The sequence below is a fragment of the Lampetra fluviatilis genome, chromosome 33 (assembly GCF_964198595.1).
Source record: "Lampetra fluviatilis chromosome 33, kcLamFluv1.1, whole genome shotgun sequence".
In the NCBI taxonomy this organism is placed as follows: domain Eukaryota; kingdom Metazoa; phylum Chordata; class Hyperoartia; order Petromyzontiformes; family Petromyzontidae; genus Lampetra; species Lampetra fluviatilis.
Genome location: NC_136307.1, coordinates 6,680,922 through 6,699,161, shown reverse-complemented (window position 1 = coordinate 6,699,161; position 18,240 = coordinate 6,680,922). Strand labels below are relative to the sequence as shown.

The 18,240-nt window shown below is 42.9% G+C and overlaps 1 protein-coding gene across 3 annotated transcripts; it reads left to right on the top strand.

Annotated features, from left to right (window-relative positions):
• The first annotated feature begins 7,013 nt into the window (after positions 1-7,013).
• TFB2M (transcription factor B2, mitochondrial) lies at positions 7,014-17,792 on the top strand. Of its 3 annotated transcripts, none has more exons than XM_078871959.1 (9): positions 7,014-7,498; positions 9,968-10,156; positions 11,106-11,197; positions 12,336-12,486; positions 12,887-13,035; positions 14,471-14,557; positions 15,049-15,114; positions 15,523-15,674; positions 16,219-17,792. In XM_078871959.1, the coding sequence occupies exons 1-9, from the start codon at positions 7,384-7,386 to the stop codon at positions 16,394-16,396; spliced, it is 1,179 nt and encodes a 392-aa protein (XP_078728085.1). In that variant the 5' UTR covers positions 7,014-7,383; the 3' UTR covers positions 16,397-17,792. The 3 variants fall into 3 exon arrangements, with proteins under 3 accessions (XP_078728085.1, XP_078728084.1, XP_078728083.1); XM_078871958.1 differs by having other exon boundaries at positions 7,015-7,498; positions 9,905-10,156; positions 15,526-15,674; positions 16,219-17,787; XM_078871957.1 differs by having other exon boundaries at positions 7,015-7,498; positions 9,905-10,156; positions 16,219-17,787.
• Positions 17,793-18,240: the final 448 nt, after the last annotated feature.

Here is an 18,240-nt window from a genome sequence, read left to right as displayed (position 1 = left end):
CTTTCCTTAACGCTTAAACATTGTGTTATATGAATATGAATGCTTTCAAAGCATTGTGATTCATAATTTATTAGGTGAGATTTTTTTACAGCATCCATTCAATCAGCAGTGCAAACATGCCATGCATGTGCTGTCATATGCAGCTGTGCTTTGCAGCAGAACAGTTATTATGTACTGCAGTGCTTGCCAAATTGATATCCACAAGCATCATAAACTGATAAACAACTAATGTTATCAAACGCATATTCATTTAATTATTTTCCAATGGAGCCAAATGTTGTACATTCTTTGGTATTTATTGCAGTATTTATAAGATGCATCTAAGCATATGTACGCTTAAACATAAACATGTCCTCTGTTTGCCCAGGAACGTTTCACTCAGTCTCAAGAACCTTCTGGGATGTTTATCTAACTCGATTAATGATTAGCCTGTTGAAGCAAACTAGAGTACCTGGAGAAAACCTCATACAGAAAAGAGAGCATTACAAAGTTCAGTTAAGAGTCGAGAATCCATTGCTCTACTGCCATCTCCTGGTGACCTTATGCTTACAACACTTGGTATTATCAGGCAGTCGCCCATCCAAGTACTAAACTGACTCAACTCTGCTTGGCTTCCGAGGTCTCGTAAAATCATAGCTTGAATAAGCAACACAAGGCGTGTTTATCATACAAGCTATGTTTATATATATATAATTAGGGAATCCTGCTTATTAGATTACAGTTGGTTTATCCATTGAGCATATAATGGAATGTCCTTGCACTGCCGTGGAAAAAGCACACCACAGGAGCATGAACCTGTGACGTTGGAAGCAAGCGTTCCTACCACTTGGCCAGTTACCCATCCCTATTATTCATCGCTGCATCCTAGCATCGTGATTGTATAATATCGCCCTTGCTAGAAAAGGTTCTGTTGTAGACAATAACTTAGCCCCTATGCAGTGGTTGGCATGGGCCCTATTGCAAGGAATGAATAAATGGGGATCCACCTGGCCATCTTCCCTCCTCTACGTAGCTCGGCGCCTGAGCCCAGCAGATGCACCGTCTGCACACTCAATTCCCACGCTACTGCTCCTATGGTAACTGACTTGCTGTCTTAATGTTTTCAGTGGCATTCACACAATACTGTATAGCTGCATGAGACTAGCACAAGCTTTGGTATCCCATCTCAATGAGCCCTTATATGTGAGGGTTTGCATATGCGTGTCACACACTGTCCTATCTAAATATTCATATATACAGCAGGGTTGTCTTTTTTTAAACTTCCATGGCACAACCTCCTATTTTCCAAGAACTGACAACCCCTGTGTAATTTGAAGTTCACAACATTTGCTGTGTATTTATATTTATTCAGTCAGACTGACTTGAGTTTTCGTTGACAAAGCACTTATTACAGGGCTGGAACCAAGCTTGAGAAACAGCTGATGAGTTGTATAAAGGAAGCACGGTTTCTAGACTTGAATATAGCCTGGGAAGAAGCCTGGGAAAGAGAAAAAAACCCAGCAAGCAGGTTATACAAGCTACGCTCATAGGACTGTGACTAGATATGACAAAAGACTGGACAATGTTTCTGATTTTCCAGCACTTATGCTGAGGTGGAAACATGGTTGGTGGCTATAATTTGAAATGCTTTGACTGACCACTCACAACGGTGTGTTTTTGAAACGCGAACATGGTACATTGTTGGCAATTCATGGTTCATTGAATGGTGAGTTACGTTTGCAGTGTTTTTGCAATGTCATTGTTTGTGACTAAAGTCATGGTGATATCATTCAAAAAAAATACACAGATGCCTTTTGGAGGTCTTGGCCCCATGTTAACAGCAATTTACGCTTAGAGGTCTTAATAAGTGTACTGGGAGGTAGTCAGACACGGACATAATTGGGAAAGCAGCGATGTATCATTGTGCAAAACTAGATATGTGTTTGTTGCATGAATTCATATGCATTTAGTGTTGTGTGGGATATGTTCCGAAAGCATTAGTAAAACGGTTAAACAATGGGCAAAAAGTGTACGCAATACTGTATATTCGAGTGTAATAAAATGCTGGGATCACATTTAAAATGATTCACTTGGTGTTGTTTTTTTGTGCAAATCATTAATTACGCGTTCAAATGTTGTAAAGGCTGCCAACGATAAACAAATATCTAAATGACGATAAACCCCCATCAGAACATAAAACGGTGCAGGCCAGAAAATCACAAGTTTCAAACACACATAAACGTATACCTAAAGTGCATGTCCTCGTGCATGAAGCAAAAGCCACCAACAGTTCCTGCAGGACTGCATTGCGGCCCTCTTGTCTGAGGCCACCTTCAAATAGGAACAAATGCCACCAACTGACAGGCATCAGCGAGACAATTGTTGGCCCAGTGGTGGCTCCTGCAAAATCTCTCAGGGGGGGCAAATGTCTGGATGATTGATAAGGATAAGGTCCACCCATGCAATGGATAAATTAACAGCTTAAGCATGTAAAGGCAACTTCACTTCTTTAATATTAATGAAAAATAAAGTGACTCTTACAATACATCTTGTTTGTTTCTATACTCACTATTAAAACAAACCACTCAAGTTTCTTTTATTAAAGATTCCACTAGGTGGCGACAAATTATATTGTTGGATGAAACGTGCTTACGTATGATGACGTAAGCACGTATGATGACGTAAGCACGTTAGGGCGAGCCCTCCCGGAAGCCATAGAGAATGCATTGCAGCGCCCCCGTTCGAAAAAAAACATCTTTGAATGTAAGTCTATGGGACCACTCGGGGCGATTCTCAGCTGGAGGGAAATCGCCCAAAAAGAGGCGGTACTCCACAGAACGTAGCATGACGCTGATTGGACTATATCCAGAGGCACAGTGACGGCTAGCGTGACTCTGTGGTTGAATGACATTGGTGGTGCGTCGCCCAATCGCCCTAATGAAGAAACTGCCCCTGTGTTGGCCAGGGGATTATTGTGTCCGTCCGTCGTGCATCCAAAGAAGGGAGGGGTGGGGCTGGGTGGAGAGGGGAGGGTGGGGTGGGGAGGGGCTGGGTGGGAGGGGTGGGGCTGGGTGGGGAGGGACTGATTACCCCGTGGTTTAAACGTTGAGTTTTATAAGGGCGCCACGGGGTGACCAGCCCCTCCCCACCCAGCCACACCCCTCCCACCCCCACCCAGCCCCTCCCCACCCTCCCCACCCAGCCCCTCCCCACCATCCCCACCCAGCCCCTCCCCACCCTCCCCACCCAGCCCCTCCCCATCCTCCCCTCCCTACCCAGCCCCTCCCTCCCCACCCAGCCCATCCCCACCCTCCCCTCTCCACCAGCCCCACCCCTCCCATTTTTGGATGCACGACGGACGGACACAATAATCCCCTGTGGGCTGGTGAACCCAGGAGGTTCCTACCAGTATAAGCTTCGCATGACCTGCCTGACGAGAGCCCTGGTCACTCACTGCTCGTCGCCTGTAGGGCATGGCGAGCGGGAAGCTTCATAGGAGAAACCGGGACAGCTTTTCTGAGATCACGGGGAATGGCACGGCCACACCAGGACGTTTGGCAGCTTATAACCATCCTCCCCATCATCCACTGCAAGCATCGCACCGTATTCACACCCGTCAACCCTTATTACAGACCAATTCAGACTTTATTGGTCACCCCGTGTCCCTTATACATCTCCCATCACAAGGGAGAAACACACACAAGTAGACAAAACACAATGTTTTTGCCCGTATTGAAACATCTGTACGCCGTCTGGACCTGAAAATTCTATTTCCCTGTACAAAAATACTGGGTAAACCGTATGGGTTGACAGCTATGAAGTTGGAAAGCTGCACTTTGCACCGTTAGACAGTCCCTCCAGAAAAACGCGATTATGCGATCGCAAGATTTCACGCAAAATTAGCCAAAGTCCGCATATTTATGCGGGGGGCGCGTTTTTTCAAATACGCCGCACTTTCGCCGCATAAATTGCAGATTTCCGCGCGCAAAATATGCGGGCTTGCATGATTTCATAATCCCCGCATTTTCGTTGCAAAAAGTCACATATATCTTAGCAGAAAGTTGAAAAATGTTGCGTTTACTTCACACAAGCGCAGCCATTTCCCTGTTGCCATGGGAACGTTATGAAGTGACGTCACTCATTACGCGACATCATTGAAAAGCTGCAAACCCCGCGATGCCAATGAAACCATGATGAAGCCCGCAAATCTCTCATTTGCCAACAAACATCAGCGCAAAAGACCGCGCAAAGCAGTTCCCCAGTGTGTTACATGACAGTGGGGGCAAATTATTTTGCATAGCTACCTCTGTAAAACAGGAAGCACACATTTTATTTTTTAATATTTTATTTATTCATTTTTACAGAAGTTGTAGCATATTCATTTTGTAAAGCTACAGAACTTGTTCGACTCAATGTTTTGTAAGTTTGAGCCATCTGTTTGTTAAGGTCTGAAATAAAACAAGATGAGAACTTAAATATTCCCAGCACTTTCTGTGATGTAGTATGCTTGCTTATCATAGGAAGTAATAAGAAATGACTCTTTACATTAAAGTAGTAGCCTAGTGAATAGGGTGTTGGGGGAATCACTTTTTTTCTCTTTTTCATCAAACCGCAGTTTTTGCAAGTTCCCGCAATTTTTGCAAGTTCCCGCAATTTTTGCAAGTTCCCGCAATTTAATCGCATAAAATTGCATAAATATCCCGCATATTCCATCGCATTTTTTAAGAAAACGTGCCGCATAATCAACGATTTTTGCCCGCAACAATCACCAAAAAACTCCGCGTTTTTCTGGAGGGACTGGTTAGACTTGATGCGAATTAAATGTTTTTAAATGCCAGCTCACGTAGAATACGTACAGTGGCCAACTTGGGCACTAACGCCATATTATATAAGACGCTCCGCAGATTTGTGCCGTACAAATGTAGTGAGTGACAACACACACACACACGCGCCTATCGAATATTAAGACGGAGGGGAAACGTGGGAATTGGGTACTCATAACAATTCTAGATTTGAAGCTTTCATGACTGCAAGGATTCATACTCTTAGGTTTTTCGGTAAAGTCACGTAGGTAAAAAGAATAATAATAATATAAATAATAGAAATAAAATAATTATAAACTAATTATTTTATAAAAATAAGTATTTAATTTCTATTGTTAATTATTTTCTTTATATTATTTATTCTTATTATTTATTTTTTACCTACGTGACTTTACCGAAAAACCTAAGAGTACTCATAACAACATTAACTAAAAAAAACAGCTCCATTATAGAGAATGTTTTAATTCTAGATTTGAAGCTTTCGTGACTGCAAGGAATCATATTCTTAGGTTTTTTCGGTAAAGTCACGTAGGTAAAACATCAAAATTAATGAAAATAAAATAAAAACAAAAATCACGACGTTTCGGAGGCAACACAAGTCTCCGTCATCAGGTGGGACCGTCACAGCCGAATTAGCTGCATTAAGTGAGGCAATGATTCAAGAAGTAATCCCTTATAAGCAAGTTGAAGGGGGGAGGAGAGGGGGGGCTCATCAGAATGTGGTAGCCAATGAATGGAACGCATCGGGAAGGAGGGGGGCGGGGCTCAAAGACAGCACGGAGCGCTAAGCACAACGCATCGGGAGGGGGAGGGGGGGCAAAACAATGGACGACGGCTTGGACGCGGTTGCTGCTGCACACGCCAACACAATGGACAGAGAGGGGGAGGGGAGGCCTGATACACATGATAGACAAAAGAACGAAAATGCCCATGTTTATACCAATGCTGGCTGAACAATGAAGAGAGCACTGCCAAAAAATAACTGGGGATGTTAACACTCGGTAAAGTAAAATAGTGCCTGTCAGATAAGATGGTCCAAAAAAGTGTAATTAAGTCTTTTTTGCGTGGTTGATAACATCTTTCCAATGATTACTAAGTTTGTACCCATCATCACGGTTGAAATTATGTCTGTGTTTGTATATTTCTATGGTTTCGTGTACAAACCTTTGATGGTAGCCGGGAGGTTTGCAGAGAACCTTGGTCTCGGAAAAGACAATTTCATGAGAGCCCACCGAGTTGTAGCAATGATCGGCAACGGCAGAAGAATCAGTTCTGCCGTGTTTCAGATCTGACTTGTGTTCGCGGACACGATCAGAAACATGACGTTTCGTTTCTCCAATGTAGCAATCACCACAAATGCAACTCAATTTGTAGACTCCAGGATACTGTAAGTCAGGAACGACATCCTTCACAGATGGAATCAGATCACGGATTTTATGCACTGTACTGAATCGGACTTGGATCTTATGTTTGTTTAGAATTTTGGAGATCTTTTTGGTCACGCCTGCTATGTATGGTAACGTGATGGTTTTGGTCGGAGTTTCAAGTGGCTGTTTCTGTGTGGTGGGAGAGACAGCTTGGCGGATAGTACGGTCAGAGTATCCGTTCATCCTGAGGGCCCGATGTACATGCCTTAATTCACCGGTCAGGTGGTGTTTGTCAGAAATGCCATGGGCTCTGTGGTATAGCGTTTTGATGAGAGAATTCTTTTGAGATGGGTGGTGGTGGGAATCCGGTTTCAAGTAGGAATCTGTGTGGGTGGCTTTCCTGTAGACAGAATGTCCCAAGGATCCGTCAGGCCTCCTCTCAAACAGAATATCCAAGAATGGTAGTTTACCGTCTTTTTCCACTTCCATGGTGAATCTGATGGATGGGTGTCTAGAATTGATGTGGTCCAAGAGGTGGTTCAATGCTGGGAGGCCATGTGGCCAGATGACGAAAGTGTCATCCACATACCTCTTCCACAGGAAAGGACGCAGGGTAAATGTTTTAAACCATCGAGGCTACAGTAACTCAACCCACAGCAGTCGCGTGCGTTTATTATTAGTTTCGTTGTGCGAAGTGCACGTTTATCAGTTTGAATCTCATAATGCACATAGGTATACTCCGCTATTGGCGACAACGCTGAGCGACGCCTCGCCCACGTGAACGTCGCGGCCGCCTATGCGATCTAACAAATCAAGCTACGGGAGCTCGCGCGGTGGGGGGTGGTGTTCATTTTTCGCGTTTGCGTTTAGAGCGGCGGCGACGACGGCGGCGGCGGCCTCGCCACCGTACAATCGACTCGAGCGAGCGAAGCGACCGTGGCTTTTCTTTACGTAACTCCGATACATAAAAATCAAGCTATACTCTACCATACTACCGCGGCTAAACATGCGCGGTGATTAGGAGAGGCGGTGAGAGATTGAGCGAGCGACGGTGGCGGTGGTGATGTAAGCACGTGGTGCTGGTGGTGGCTTTCGATTGACGCCATGCCCTTGACTGGGACGCTGGGGGCGGACAGGCCTCGCTCGGCGGCGTCGTCGCTGTAACGAGTGGAGCGAATTAATCTGTAGCGTGTGACTCGTCGTTGTCGCTCGTCATGCTGTCGAGGAGCTCCAGCCTGCCTCTGGGCTCGCTGCTTGCCGGGTGTCGATGTCGAGGCTTCTGCGCGCGGCCGCTGCCGACTCCCAGGGCCTCATCGTGCAGGCGATTCGGTGAGTCAAAGTGTTTGCTCGTCGTGGGAACGTGGAATGTCTCTCGCTGGTGTTGTGATGCAGCGAGGCTGCGACAGAGGTGGTTTCTAATCAACCATGTGCCGTGTACAGTCGTGTTGTGTCAGTCGGCCGGTGAAGGGCCTCTGCGTGAGTGGTAGAGGTTATTTGACCACGCTTCTGGCTGGTCAACAACGCCTATTGTTGGTTAAATGCGGAGAGTATCGAGCAGAAACATACGGTGGAGAGAGAGATAGAGAGAGGCAAAGTTGAGTTTGCTGCCCTATTATTCCGACAGCCTAGCGGCTGGGAATACTGGATGGTTGGGGGGGTCACCCTCGCAAGTACTGTCCAGGCTCAGGTTTGACGAGATGGATCGGGCGTATTCCGAGTGACTTTGGGTCATTTAATTTTACGTGAAAAAGTCTTCGTTGAACGCCGTGCCCCCCATGTGTCCTTCGTAAATAACAAGCAGGACCCCATTTAGGGTGAAGTGTCTCTTTTTCTATCAAGAAACCACACGACGGGAAAGGGGGTACGGGTACTGCAATTCCCTAGGTCACGGGGACCGAGTTAGGGGAATAGGAGGTCATCGGAGGTAATAGCACAAAAGTTATCTATGGGAAACATAATTTAAGGCCTGCACTTAAAAGTGGAAGAGGGAGTCAGCAATACGGGCAAGGAGGAAGGTCCAGACCTTTGAAACAGCAGAGGAGAAGGGGCCGACCACGAGAGTTGTTGAAACTAAGACGAAGAAGTGCGGGGAAAGTGTTCACAGTGTGGGCTTGTGAACAGGCCAGAGGGAGGCCTTGGGGGGAGGGGAATGCCAGACAGTAGGAGCAGCAGAGGAGAAAGAGCGACCATAGGGGGGGGGTGAGTGTTATTGGAGAAGTAAGTCTGCTACAGAGGGGGAATTGGTCTTAATCTCGGACTTGAATAAGGGGGCATAGTCATCAGTGGCAGGGAGCGATGTGATCAGAATCAGAATCTTTATTTAGACTGGAGAAATCCGATGAGCTGTGGAGTTTTTTTTTCACTATTGTCCAGTTCTGCTTATGTGCAGGAGCGAGATGGATTTTTTGTATCTCAGGCCGTGAGGGATAACGACGACGAGCGAAGGCCTTCATCCAGCAGTGAATAAAGCATGTGTGATGACTGATCTTAATTTTAAAGTGTATTCGTGTAAAGCATTAACGTGGTCTGGATGCGTGCCTATTCTAAATACATTTTTAAGTAACAATTTGCTGCCAACGTTTGCTGTTCGCAGTAAAGTAGATCTTAAAACAGCCTGTTGGCAAATTAATGCCCTGGCAGTATGCTTTCAAAATAGGCCAACATTGCAATGCAGTATAAAATTAATACATTGAGGCCATTAGATAACCAGGCAGGCTGTCACCGTCTCTCCTGTAGATATTAATAACACAGTAACGATCGAGTACAGTCATGAAGGTGTTGCGTTTCACGTAGTTTGCAGAAGTTTCACCGTCGAGGACATTGTTCCCATGTGTAAACCAAATTTGGATGATGTTTCGAATTTGCCTAATTTTGACCATGACACAGGCACACAATGGCCTACTCATTTCGAATGACGTCGGGGAACCTCTCACGTCCACTCCGAATATTTGATTTTTATATACTGCAGTAATGACCAGGGCGGCCTATTGGATTCGAACCATGAACTTTCGCAATAAACGCAAAAAGCACTGGCTTGGTGATGTCCCCGCCCCATTCACGTTAGCATTCTTCACTTGGACATTTTATGTGCCCTGTCATAGGACTATATCATTTACACTACTGTTTAACGACTCTGTAAATTATGTAAAAATGCCAGTTGTACCGATCAACAAATTATTATTGCGTGGTTCTCAATTTTATTTGATTATCCAAAGCAAGTGGTGCAAATCCTATAATCTTATGCCAGGAACCAATTTTTGAATGATTGAATTTATATAATTACGAGTCTGAGAACTCTTTAGCCTGTATTGGAATGTTTGATCATAAGCTTGAGTGAGTATTTGGCAGGTGATAGGTTACCCTGAGAAAACCAATACGTTCAAGGGGATAACCTGCTTAAATGGTTGTAAATACATTATCTATTTCTTTATCTTGTTTGGCTTACCACAAAGTGGTTCTCATTTTTACGACTACGCTGTACACAGCTTGAGGTTTTTTTCCCAAACCTTGGCGCAATTGCAAATGTATATTTGTAAAATTCATAATGAATTGAAGTCACAATGTAATTGTAAATGTAATTTCAATTAACATTGGAATTATAATTCTCCCCATGTCTGGCTTCTTTGGGGTCATAACTCTGTCTGGGTACTCATTGTTTTTTGGCCTTATACACCACACACAGGGCTGAGTCTAAGCACTTTTGCACCTAACTAAACCCCTCTCTCGATCTCACAGGATCTGGAAAGTTAAGGCCGTTGTCGGCGGTGACAGGCTCGCTTCCCATGTGGTACGTGGAAGGTCTGCGCGGCACGTCACACTCGCGCCTCTCCTACCCGGATGGCAGCGAGCTGCAGGAGGTGGTGAACCAAGTGGGCGACCTGAATACCAGGCGCTGCTTCATCACGGAGCCGCGCGTGGCCCACTCTATCACTGAAGCCCTGCAGATCAACGAGGGTGACGAGGCCGTCGTGTTTGATTGCTCTGCAGGTCGGTTCCCCGGCAACAACAACAGCACCAGGGAAAAGGGATAAGGCTCTAGCTCATTGCTTTTGGAGAAAAGTATGTTATAGTGGTTGTCCTGTGGAGAGACCTGCCACTACCATGGAAGTGGATTTTTCACCGCTGGCCCTATTTTAAATGCTTAATGTCATTGTGGGGAGTGGTAATGCAATGGTTAGAGCACTGGAATTTGACTGTGAGTGACCGAATTTTATTTCCGGCCATGGCTAACATCAGTGGTGAACGATATATAAACTGGTCGTATACGTCACTTCTCTTGCACCAACCGACACTGATCAGTGTGCAGAGGTATCGGGTGAAACAACCTCCGTGACTGACATGAAACTGGAATGTCTTTGTCCAGGAGTGGATTGACAAAAGGCCTGTAAGTTTACAATAGGAGTTTTTTGGGTTCGATCACGTAAATATAAATGCGTCGTTAAACCCGCCACCACCCGACAAAGTCAATTATTAAGGTTTGGCTGTGTCGGGTGAACGGGTTTAACGACACATTCATATTGACACGATCTAACGCAAAAAAAAACTCTTAAGGGTAATATTGGTCACGAAAGCCTGCATGTTAAACTGGCCTGTAAGTTATTGTAGAAACTGAAAGCAGTTTTAATACAACTTGAAAGTTAAACTGATTCCATTACACACATAAGTGTGTATATGTGCTGTGGAATGAGTTTGTATCATAAATATTTTGGCATTTAGGCTTTCAAACAACTTTGCGCTTTTTATTCTAGCAACAGTTTTTTTTTACATTTAAAATGTTGCACGTAAATGTATTAAGTTCATGGCAATATTGGTCATACTCATCAAGTTTGCTGGTGGGCAAGTCCGAAGACGATAAATTGCTTGGGGAATGTGATTTTAAATTTTAAGCTGTCTGAAGCGTTAACTAAAAAATATCTGCTTCTATAAAAAATTTCAGGGCCTGGAATTTTAACAAGAGCACTCCTTAATTCTGGAGCCAATCGAGTGGTGGTACTGGAACGGGACAAGTTGTTTCTTCCTCCCTTGCAGGTGAGCCTTTTAACATGAGATCCACAAAGCTGTTTCCGCATTGTAGATTCAGCCTTATGTGTGTAATGGAATCAGATTTCTAATAAAACAAACAAATGCGGGCGAATTGCTACTTTTGTGATCTGTATTAATGGTATCTCTTGGAATTACATTGAAAGAGGAACACTTGGACAGAGAACATCCACAGGTAAATTACATCTTTGAAACTGGCAAATGGGCTTTAACAAGACACGTTACAAGGGCTGATTCACGTTCGATGATCTATTGGAAAAACACAGCAATCATCGCCCCGACAACAAACTTAGTCGGACCCTCCTAAAAGAGTCTCGAGACTCAGGTGTTCCTGGGTCAATGTTGCGTAAAATATATATTATTGCGATGCTGTATCGCCCCCTCCTGGCTACTCAATATATGTACATAGCCTGGCACAAGCGCCGCGGTGACGTCACCGGCACTTAGTGGCGAATGGCGGTTGTTGTATAATATCTGGTAACCCCAGGCAATTTGTTTTGTAAACTTGAACTATTTAAAAGCACTCAAACTAAAGCATGTGATGTTTGTGAAAACAACACGAAACATTACACGACGGTACATTTTTTATGCTTACCTGAATTATAAATGTTCCATATTACTTTAATGTTGCGGATCATATAAGCAACAAAATAAATAAGCAGACATATCTTTATAAATTTGTCCATCCACATGAAAAATAAGTGTTTTTTACACTTCCTGTCAACTGCAATGCCTTTTTAGAGTTCATAATTTCAGCCGCATTGGTTCAATCTAAGCAAACTAAACCTGTTTCGACATTCAGTGTTGCATCAGCAGTGACAGGCGTTTTTTAATCAAACTACTGAAATATTTCCGTGAGATTTGGTCCATTTGAAATGGTATTTATCTCTTCCAAAGCCCCACAATATAATGCTGTGCCGTTTTTGGCATAACAAGCATTGCGGCAGCATTGTTCAGCAGTGGATGCACACAGCACCTGCTGATTTGCAGTTGGACTCGACCTGTCCAGTGGGAAAACAATCACAGCGCCTCAGGTTAAAAATAGAACTTTGTGCTGTATTTTATTGAAAGCGTGTTGCTGCTTCGTGGTGTTTTTGACAGCCGAAATATGTTTTTTTTATTCCAGGAATTGGAGGAAAGTGCGGAAGGGCGCATGAACCTCTTTCACTGCGATGTCTTCAAGCTGGACACCCATGATGGGCTGTTGCGGCCACCCTTCATGAGCTCCAAGCAGCTGCAGGTCCAGCTGGGCCTTAAAGAGTGCTCTTGGAATGATGGTAAGCCAAGTTGGTGGCGTTGCATGTGGACAGTGTATGACAGTACAGCCAGTAGGTTTGTTAACTGTATTCACAAACGTTTGAGTGTTAGCACCTGGAATTGTGTGGGTTGTCTCCGGGTGCTCCTGTTGCCTACAAGATTAAAAACACCTCTTTAAAAAGAGCTCGCCAAACATCCCAATACAGGACCCTCCCAAAAGTGTTGAAATTCATTGAGGTGGTTTTTGATAAGTTACATTATTTTTGATATAACAAATAGCACTACAACACAAACGTTTTAAAAGTGATTCCAACCTTTTCTCTCAAGTCTTCGAATATTTATATGCCACAGCTTAGGAAAAATTGTTCATGATTTCTGTATGTGCCATATCATGCTGATCACAATGCCTGCTCTCCACAGAGATTCCCATTCGTCTGGTGGGCATTCTGCCATTGAGGAACCCTCGTACCATCCTTTGGAGGCTCATCTATGCCGCCTTTCAGGGAATCTCGGTCTTTCGCTTTGGAAGAGTGGAGCTCAACTTGTTCATAAGCGAGAGAGAATTGCAGGTAGGATGCACAGCCACTGCCAGCCAACCGTATGATCTATGACTACACTCATTATACCTCCTTTGCTAGTACCAAAATATAATAATAGGGTTTTTCCCCTTTTTTCTGGCAACAAAACTGAAACCTTTTTACAAGGATTCATGTCTGCATTAACCACAATACTTGCAATCAAAATTCAAACAAAAAACACACTCTGATAATATATGCATTGTCCTTGAAACTGATTGGTCCACACCAGAGACAGCTTTCTTTTGAGCCTCGTCTCAATTGGTGCTCGACCAGATGACGCCAAAAGGCGTACAGCTTAAAGACAATGCACTATGAAAGTAATTAGGGCTCGGGGTAAGCATCTACATCATTAGACCTCCTTTGTAAAAAGGTTTCAGTTTTGTTGCCAGAAAAAAAACCCTATTATTATTATGACTACACTGTAGAGTCATAACCGTGGTTGTCTTGTGGTGAGAGCCCAGTGCCTTTCATGGGAATGTGGAATTGCCTTCATGCTCGTATGAGCAGGGAGACTGACCTTTGGCTTGCACTCCTTGATAATAACAAACTTAACATATGGCAGGCATGTGTGTTGTTTGTTAGTGCCAATTTAATTGGAGTGAATTTGAGAGATATTTAAAAAATATAACTGGTGTGGTAATTACCACAGAAAAACATTGCGTGGCACAAAAAAATCCATATCGATGTTTTGCATATTTGAATACAATGCAGTTTTAAGTGACCACGTCCCAGGACAGCAAGTCCCCGCTTGACGCGGGGGTTGAGGTTTCTGTAATTTGCCGCATAAAACAAATTCGCGTTCAGCGCGAGTAATTATCCCATAAGGAATCATGGGTAAAGGCGGGGGGGTGCAGTTCCAGCCTGTAATTTTAAGATCGTTTTCATTTGACAGTACACTGTTTTACATCTTTCTTTGTAAATGTGTTGTGTTTATATAGTAGTTCTATAAAAAATGATATTTGTGACGGTCATTTATTTAAATATAAAGTATGTGTGAGAGAGATATGGCGAGTGAACAAGATGAGAGAGAGCGACAGCGATAGTTCACAATTGGTGAAATGACGCTACGCACACAAAGATGTGGAACAAAGAGTGAGGCAGAGGAAGGCGGCACATTGTGTACCACAGCGCGCATCAGTACAGTCAGTACCAGCTCCCGGCATCACCGAACAACGCTGTGAACACCCATGCCGCTCATAAAAGTAGTCCGTCACACGCTAGGATTGCATTATAGTGGGCACGGTGCACGTTAAGCGGAAAACTGTTTAAAAAAACGCACTAAAGCGAAAACGCGTGATGCAAATGCGTGTTAAACAGGGATTCACTGTACATAATGGAATACGTGCGAACATTTTTTATGGTAAATACCTCAAATGTATTGTTGGTGTGCAGAGGTATCAAGTTAATGGTGTATTTTTTTGTACAGAAAATCAGATCGTCTCCTGGCGGCAAGAATTACAGTTCACTCAGCATATTGTGGCAGATAATGAGTGACATTACAGTGATTTACCAGGTGAGCTGTTTCTATTGTGCTTTCATATCCTTGGAACTTTAAACTTTACATCTTTTCATGCTTTAATGTTCAGTGAAGTTCATTACAAATTTTGGTGAATTGGATGCCCTGCAGGAAAGAAACAGGTTACTGTGATCATTACTAGTCAATTACTAGTATTTCAATTATTCTAAAGAATGTGTAAACACCATTCGATGACATGTCCAGCCCGTGTAGTAGTTTCAGGTGTTGCCTTTTGTATAAATCTCAATATGTGAAAACTAAATATTTACTGACTGCACCAACGTATGTACAACGTGAGTAATGCTTAACTTGCGTATGCATGTGGTTTCAAATCATGTCCGTATTGCATCAGTGATTTTTCAGCTTGTTTATTTTTTTTACATGCTAAATATTAACTTTATTTACATGGCAACCGAAAAGTTGTGGAATAATGCACAATAAACCGTATGTCGTGGAAAGTTATTTTATGAGCCTATGTTCGATTTCAGGAGTCTTTGACTTCAGTGGTGACATGTTCAAATAAAGCCCTGAAAACGGACTTTTTTTCAAATCATGTAAGTGAAAGATACATGTGCTTCATGTTGTGCCACCTATTACAATTACACACTGTGTTTTAGTTGTAAGCGAGGGTACGGCATTGAAAGTTAATCTTCCAGTTTGCATTAAAATTTTGAGCATTTATTAATATTGCAACACATGCGTATTTCTATAACTCAATTGCCAATTTAGCTCTCTGATGTGGTTTTGGGGTTGATGTTTGAAATCCTACTCTACATGCTGTGTGCTTCAGGAACTGAGTTTAGTCTTTCATTTACAAAGCTCCCAGCATGTAGAGAGAAATGTCAGACATCGTGCCGAGCAACATGTTATACAACCCGAAAGCACATCGGGACTATACAGAACAACCGCAAAAAAACTTGTGTAGTCGTATGCTAAAACATGCAACTCTTCATCTGACTTAGCAGGTCCAGGCTGGAGAAAAGCTATGCCTCATGCAGCTGAACCCAAGGCGTGAAATCACCAGTGTCCTTAACTACCACAGCATGGACCGGTTCATGGCCATGATAAATCACTGCCTCTCTCGGCGCAGGAAAAAACTCGAGGATATACTCAAGTGAGAGGCACCTTTGAGATATTTGCAGATGTCGGAGGAGACCTATATTGTCAATTTAATTCATGTTTTCCAACTCGGGTTGAAAATGTTAATGCATAAATCTGTCCATCTGTCTGTAATGGGGGGTGAGGGCATGATAACGGATATTTAAAAATAATCCAATATAAAACACTTGTGTTGCTATTAGGGACTTGCTCTCTTGAACAAGAGCCATATTGATCAAATGGTTTCCATGCCTTTCCTGGCAGAACTACAATACGAGCCCTATTAACTCATTGCAGCCTATGTGGACATACTGCTTCATGTATGTCTGTATATGTAATGCAAACAACTATTGGTAATCTCTTTTGATGGTTACATTGCTTGTAACTTTAATTATTGTCATATCTGTTGTATTTGAAGCCTTTAATATAGGTTTTTGGAAAAATTAATCATTCTGTATCATAATAAAGGTTTCATTACAAGCTTTAAAAAGTGTATAGTTTACGGTGTCATGAACATTTCTAACTTGCACGTGTGGATGGATGCGTGTGCTTCTCTCCAGCCTCTGGAATCCCGGGAGTGGTGCACTTGTCATGGCACAACTTGGGCTGTCACCAGAAGCGACCTCGGGCGCAGTGTCGCCCAGAGACTATCTGCGACTTTTTGAAATTATTGAGCTATCGGAGGGCTTCCGCTCCAGCTGGCTTTACACGGAAAGCATGGACAAAGTGATCTATTAATGGCTGTGTGCTGAAACCACCGACGTCTCCGCAATGTCATTGGAAATTCGGAGAATCCCAGTCAGATGGAAGAGAACGTCTAAAATGACGTTTGCAGGAACTTTCCCAAGTGATTAAGATGGAACACTTGGTATCCCTACAAGTGTGGATTTTTTTCCGGAGTATTGTGCGAAGCTCCTTTTGATAGAGCAGTGTGCTCGCAAAAGGATCTACATTGTAAAAAGGAACTCGTCCGCAGGAAATGGACAGTGAAAATGTAGCAGTTAAAAACCAATGAATACAGGGTTTTCTCTGCCATGTCGACAAATCAACTTCAAGAATGCTTCGATAAATTACTAGAAATAGAATAAATTGCACATGCTGAACTGTACCACTGATGTTATGAATGGGAACTTGAAAAGATGGTCATCTTCATACCTTTGCCAGGTCCTCAGTGCTGCACAAAACGGTGGGCGATTATATTTTGCTGGACAAATAAGGCATACTATGTTCATGGTTCACAACTCATTATTATGGGTTGTATTGTGTCATGTTAAACATGTATCTGTTTACCAGATGTTAGATACCATTATTCAGTCTAGGTTTGTGAATGTTATATTAAAGTTGTGGCTGTAAAATAGTGTATTTTAAAATTTGCTGAGGCTTTATTGTCTTTTTTTCAACATTTACAAACCATGACTCGATCGCAATGGTGTTAACCAGAAAATACCCAGTGTAAGAAATTGCTATGAAACAAAGTATTGTAATCGTCAATGTGGCTGTACTATTGCAGGGTGTAGTGCATGCTCAAAAATAAAACTGCTTTCATAGGATTGAATCCCACAGATGTGCAGTAAATTTGTGCAGCATTGAAAGTGTATGCTACCTGCTGTTACGTGGCCAATAAAAGGAGTATGGAATTTGTAAATGTATGCTTTTTTGCCATTGTCATGTGACAAATGCAACTAAAATATTATATCAGTGGGATAATCATCCAGGTCTTGATAACAGAGAATATATTGTATTCCAGCAGGTACTTAGCTGGTTCTAAATAAATAAATGACGGTTGTGTTAAGTTTGAATCGCTGGCAATTTTTTGGTGGATAATGACACGTCTGTTAAACAGATTTTCATCCTTAATCAACTATGTACTGCAATGCTATTATTTAGATCGTTGAATACTGAGCTATGCTATAATAGCTAATTTTTACAATATTCATCATAAACTTTGCCACTGGTTGAAAGGTTGTGACCTGCAATTGTGATGAAGGATTGCTGCACGGTTGCTTAATGCCTTTGTAATGTCGAGCAAGCGTTTGCTTTTTGCAAGAAACAGCATTTTTGTGATTGTTTTACCATGTGTGGGAATAAAGCATAATCTCGTGCTTTTTTATATGGTGCATAAACATGTGATGGTGATTTGTGTGGCTTCGTGAGCTTTCAGATTAAGTTCAGTATGTTGAGTGTTTTTGCGGTTATACACGGCATTACATGTACAGCTCTTTGTCACTCCACTGCTACGTAAAGGCCACCTTACACCATATGGATGTTTTAACAATACAAGTTTAATTCGGTGCGTGTTTGTGACCGTGAGAAGCATAATAGACCTGGAGGCATTGAAGTACAAAAATTGCATATGTTTGTTGAATTTATTTCGCACTGTACGTAGGCATCCGTGCTAATCTGAAGTGCACATGATTACAGTGGCCTTTGCAATGTCCTCTGCTGCCCATGATGTAGGAATGCATTCTGCTAACATGTTTGCATGGTGGTTTTCCATTGCAGCCGTGAGATTGCGTGCAAGGCCCAGGTGATTTTGTCATACCCTTAAGGAAGACAACTTACGTTTATAGATTGTTTTCAAA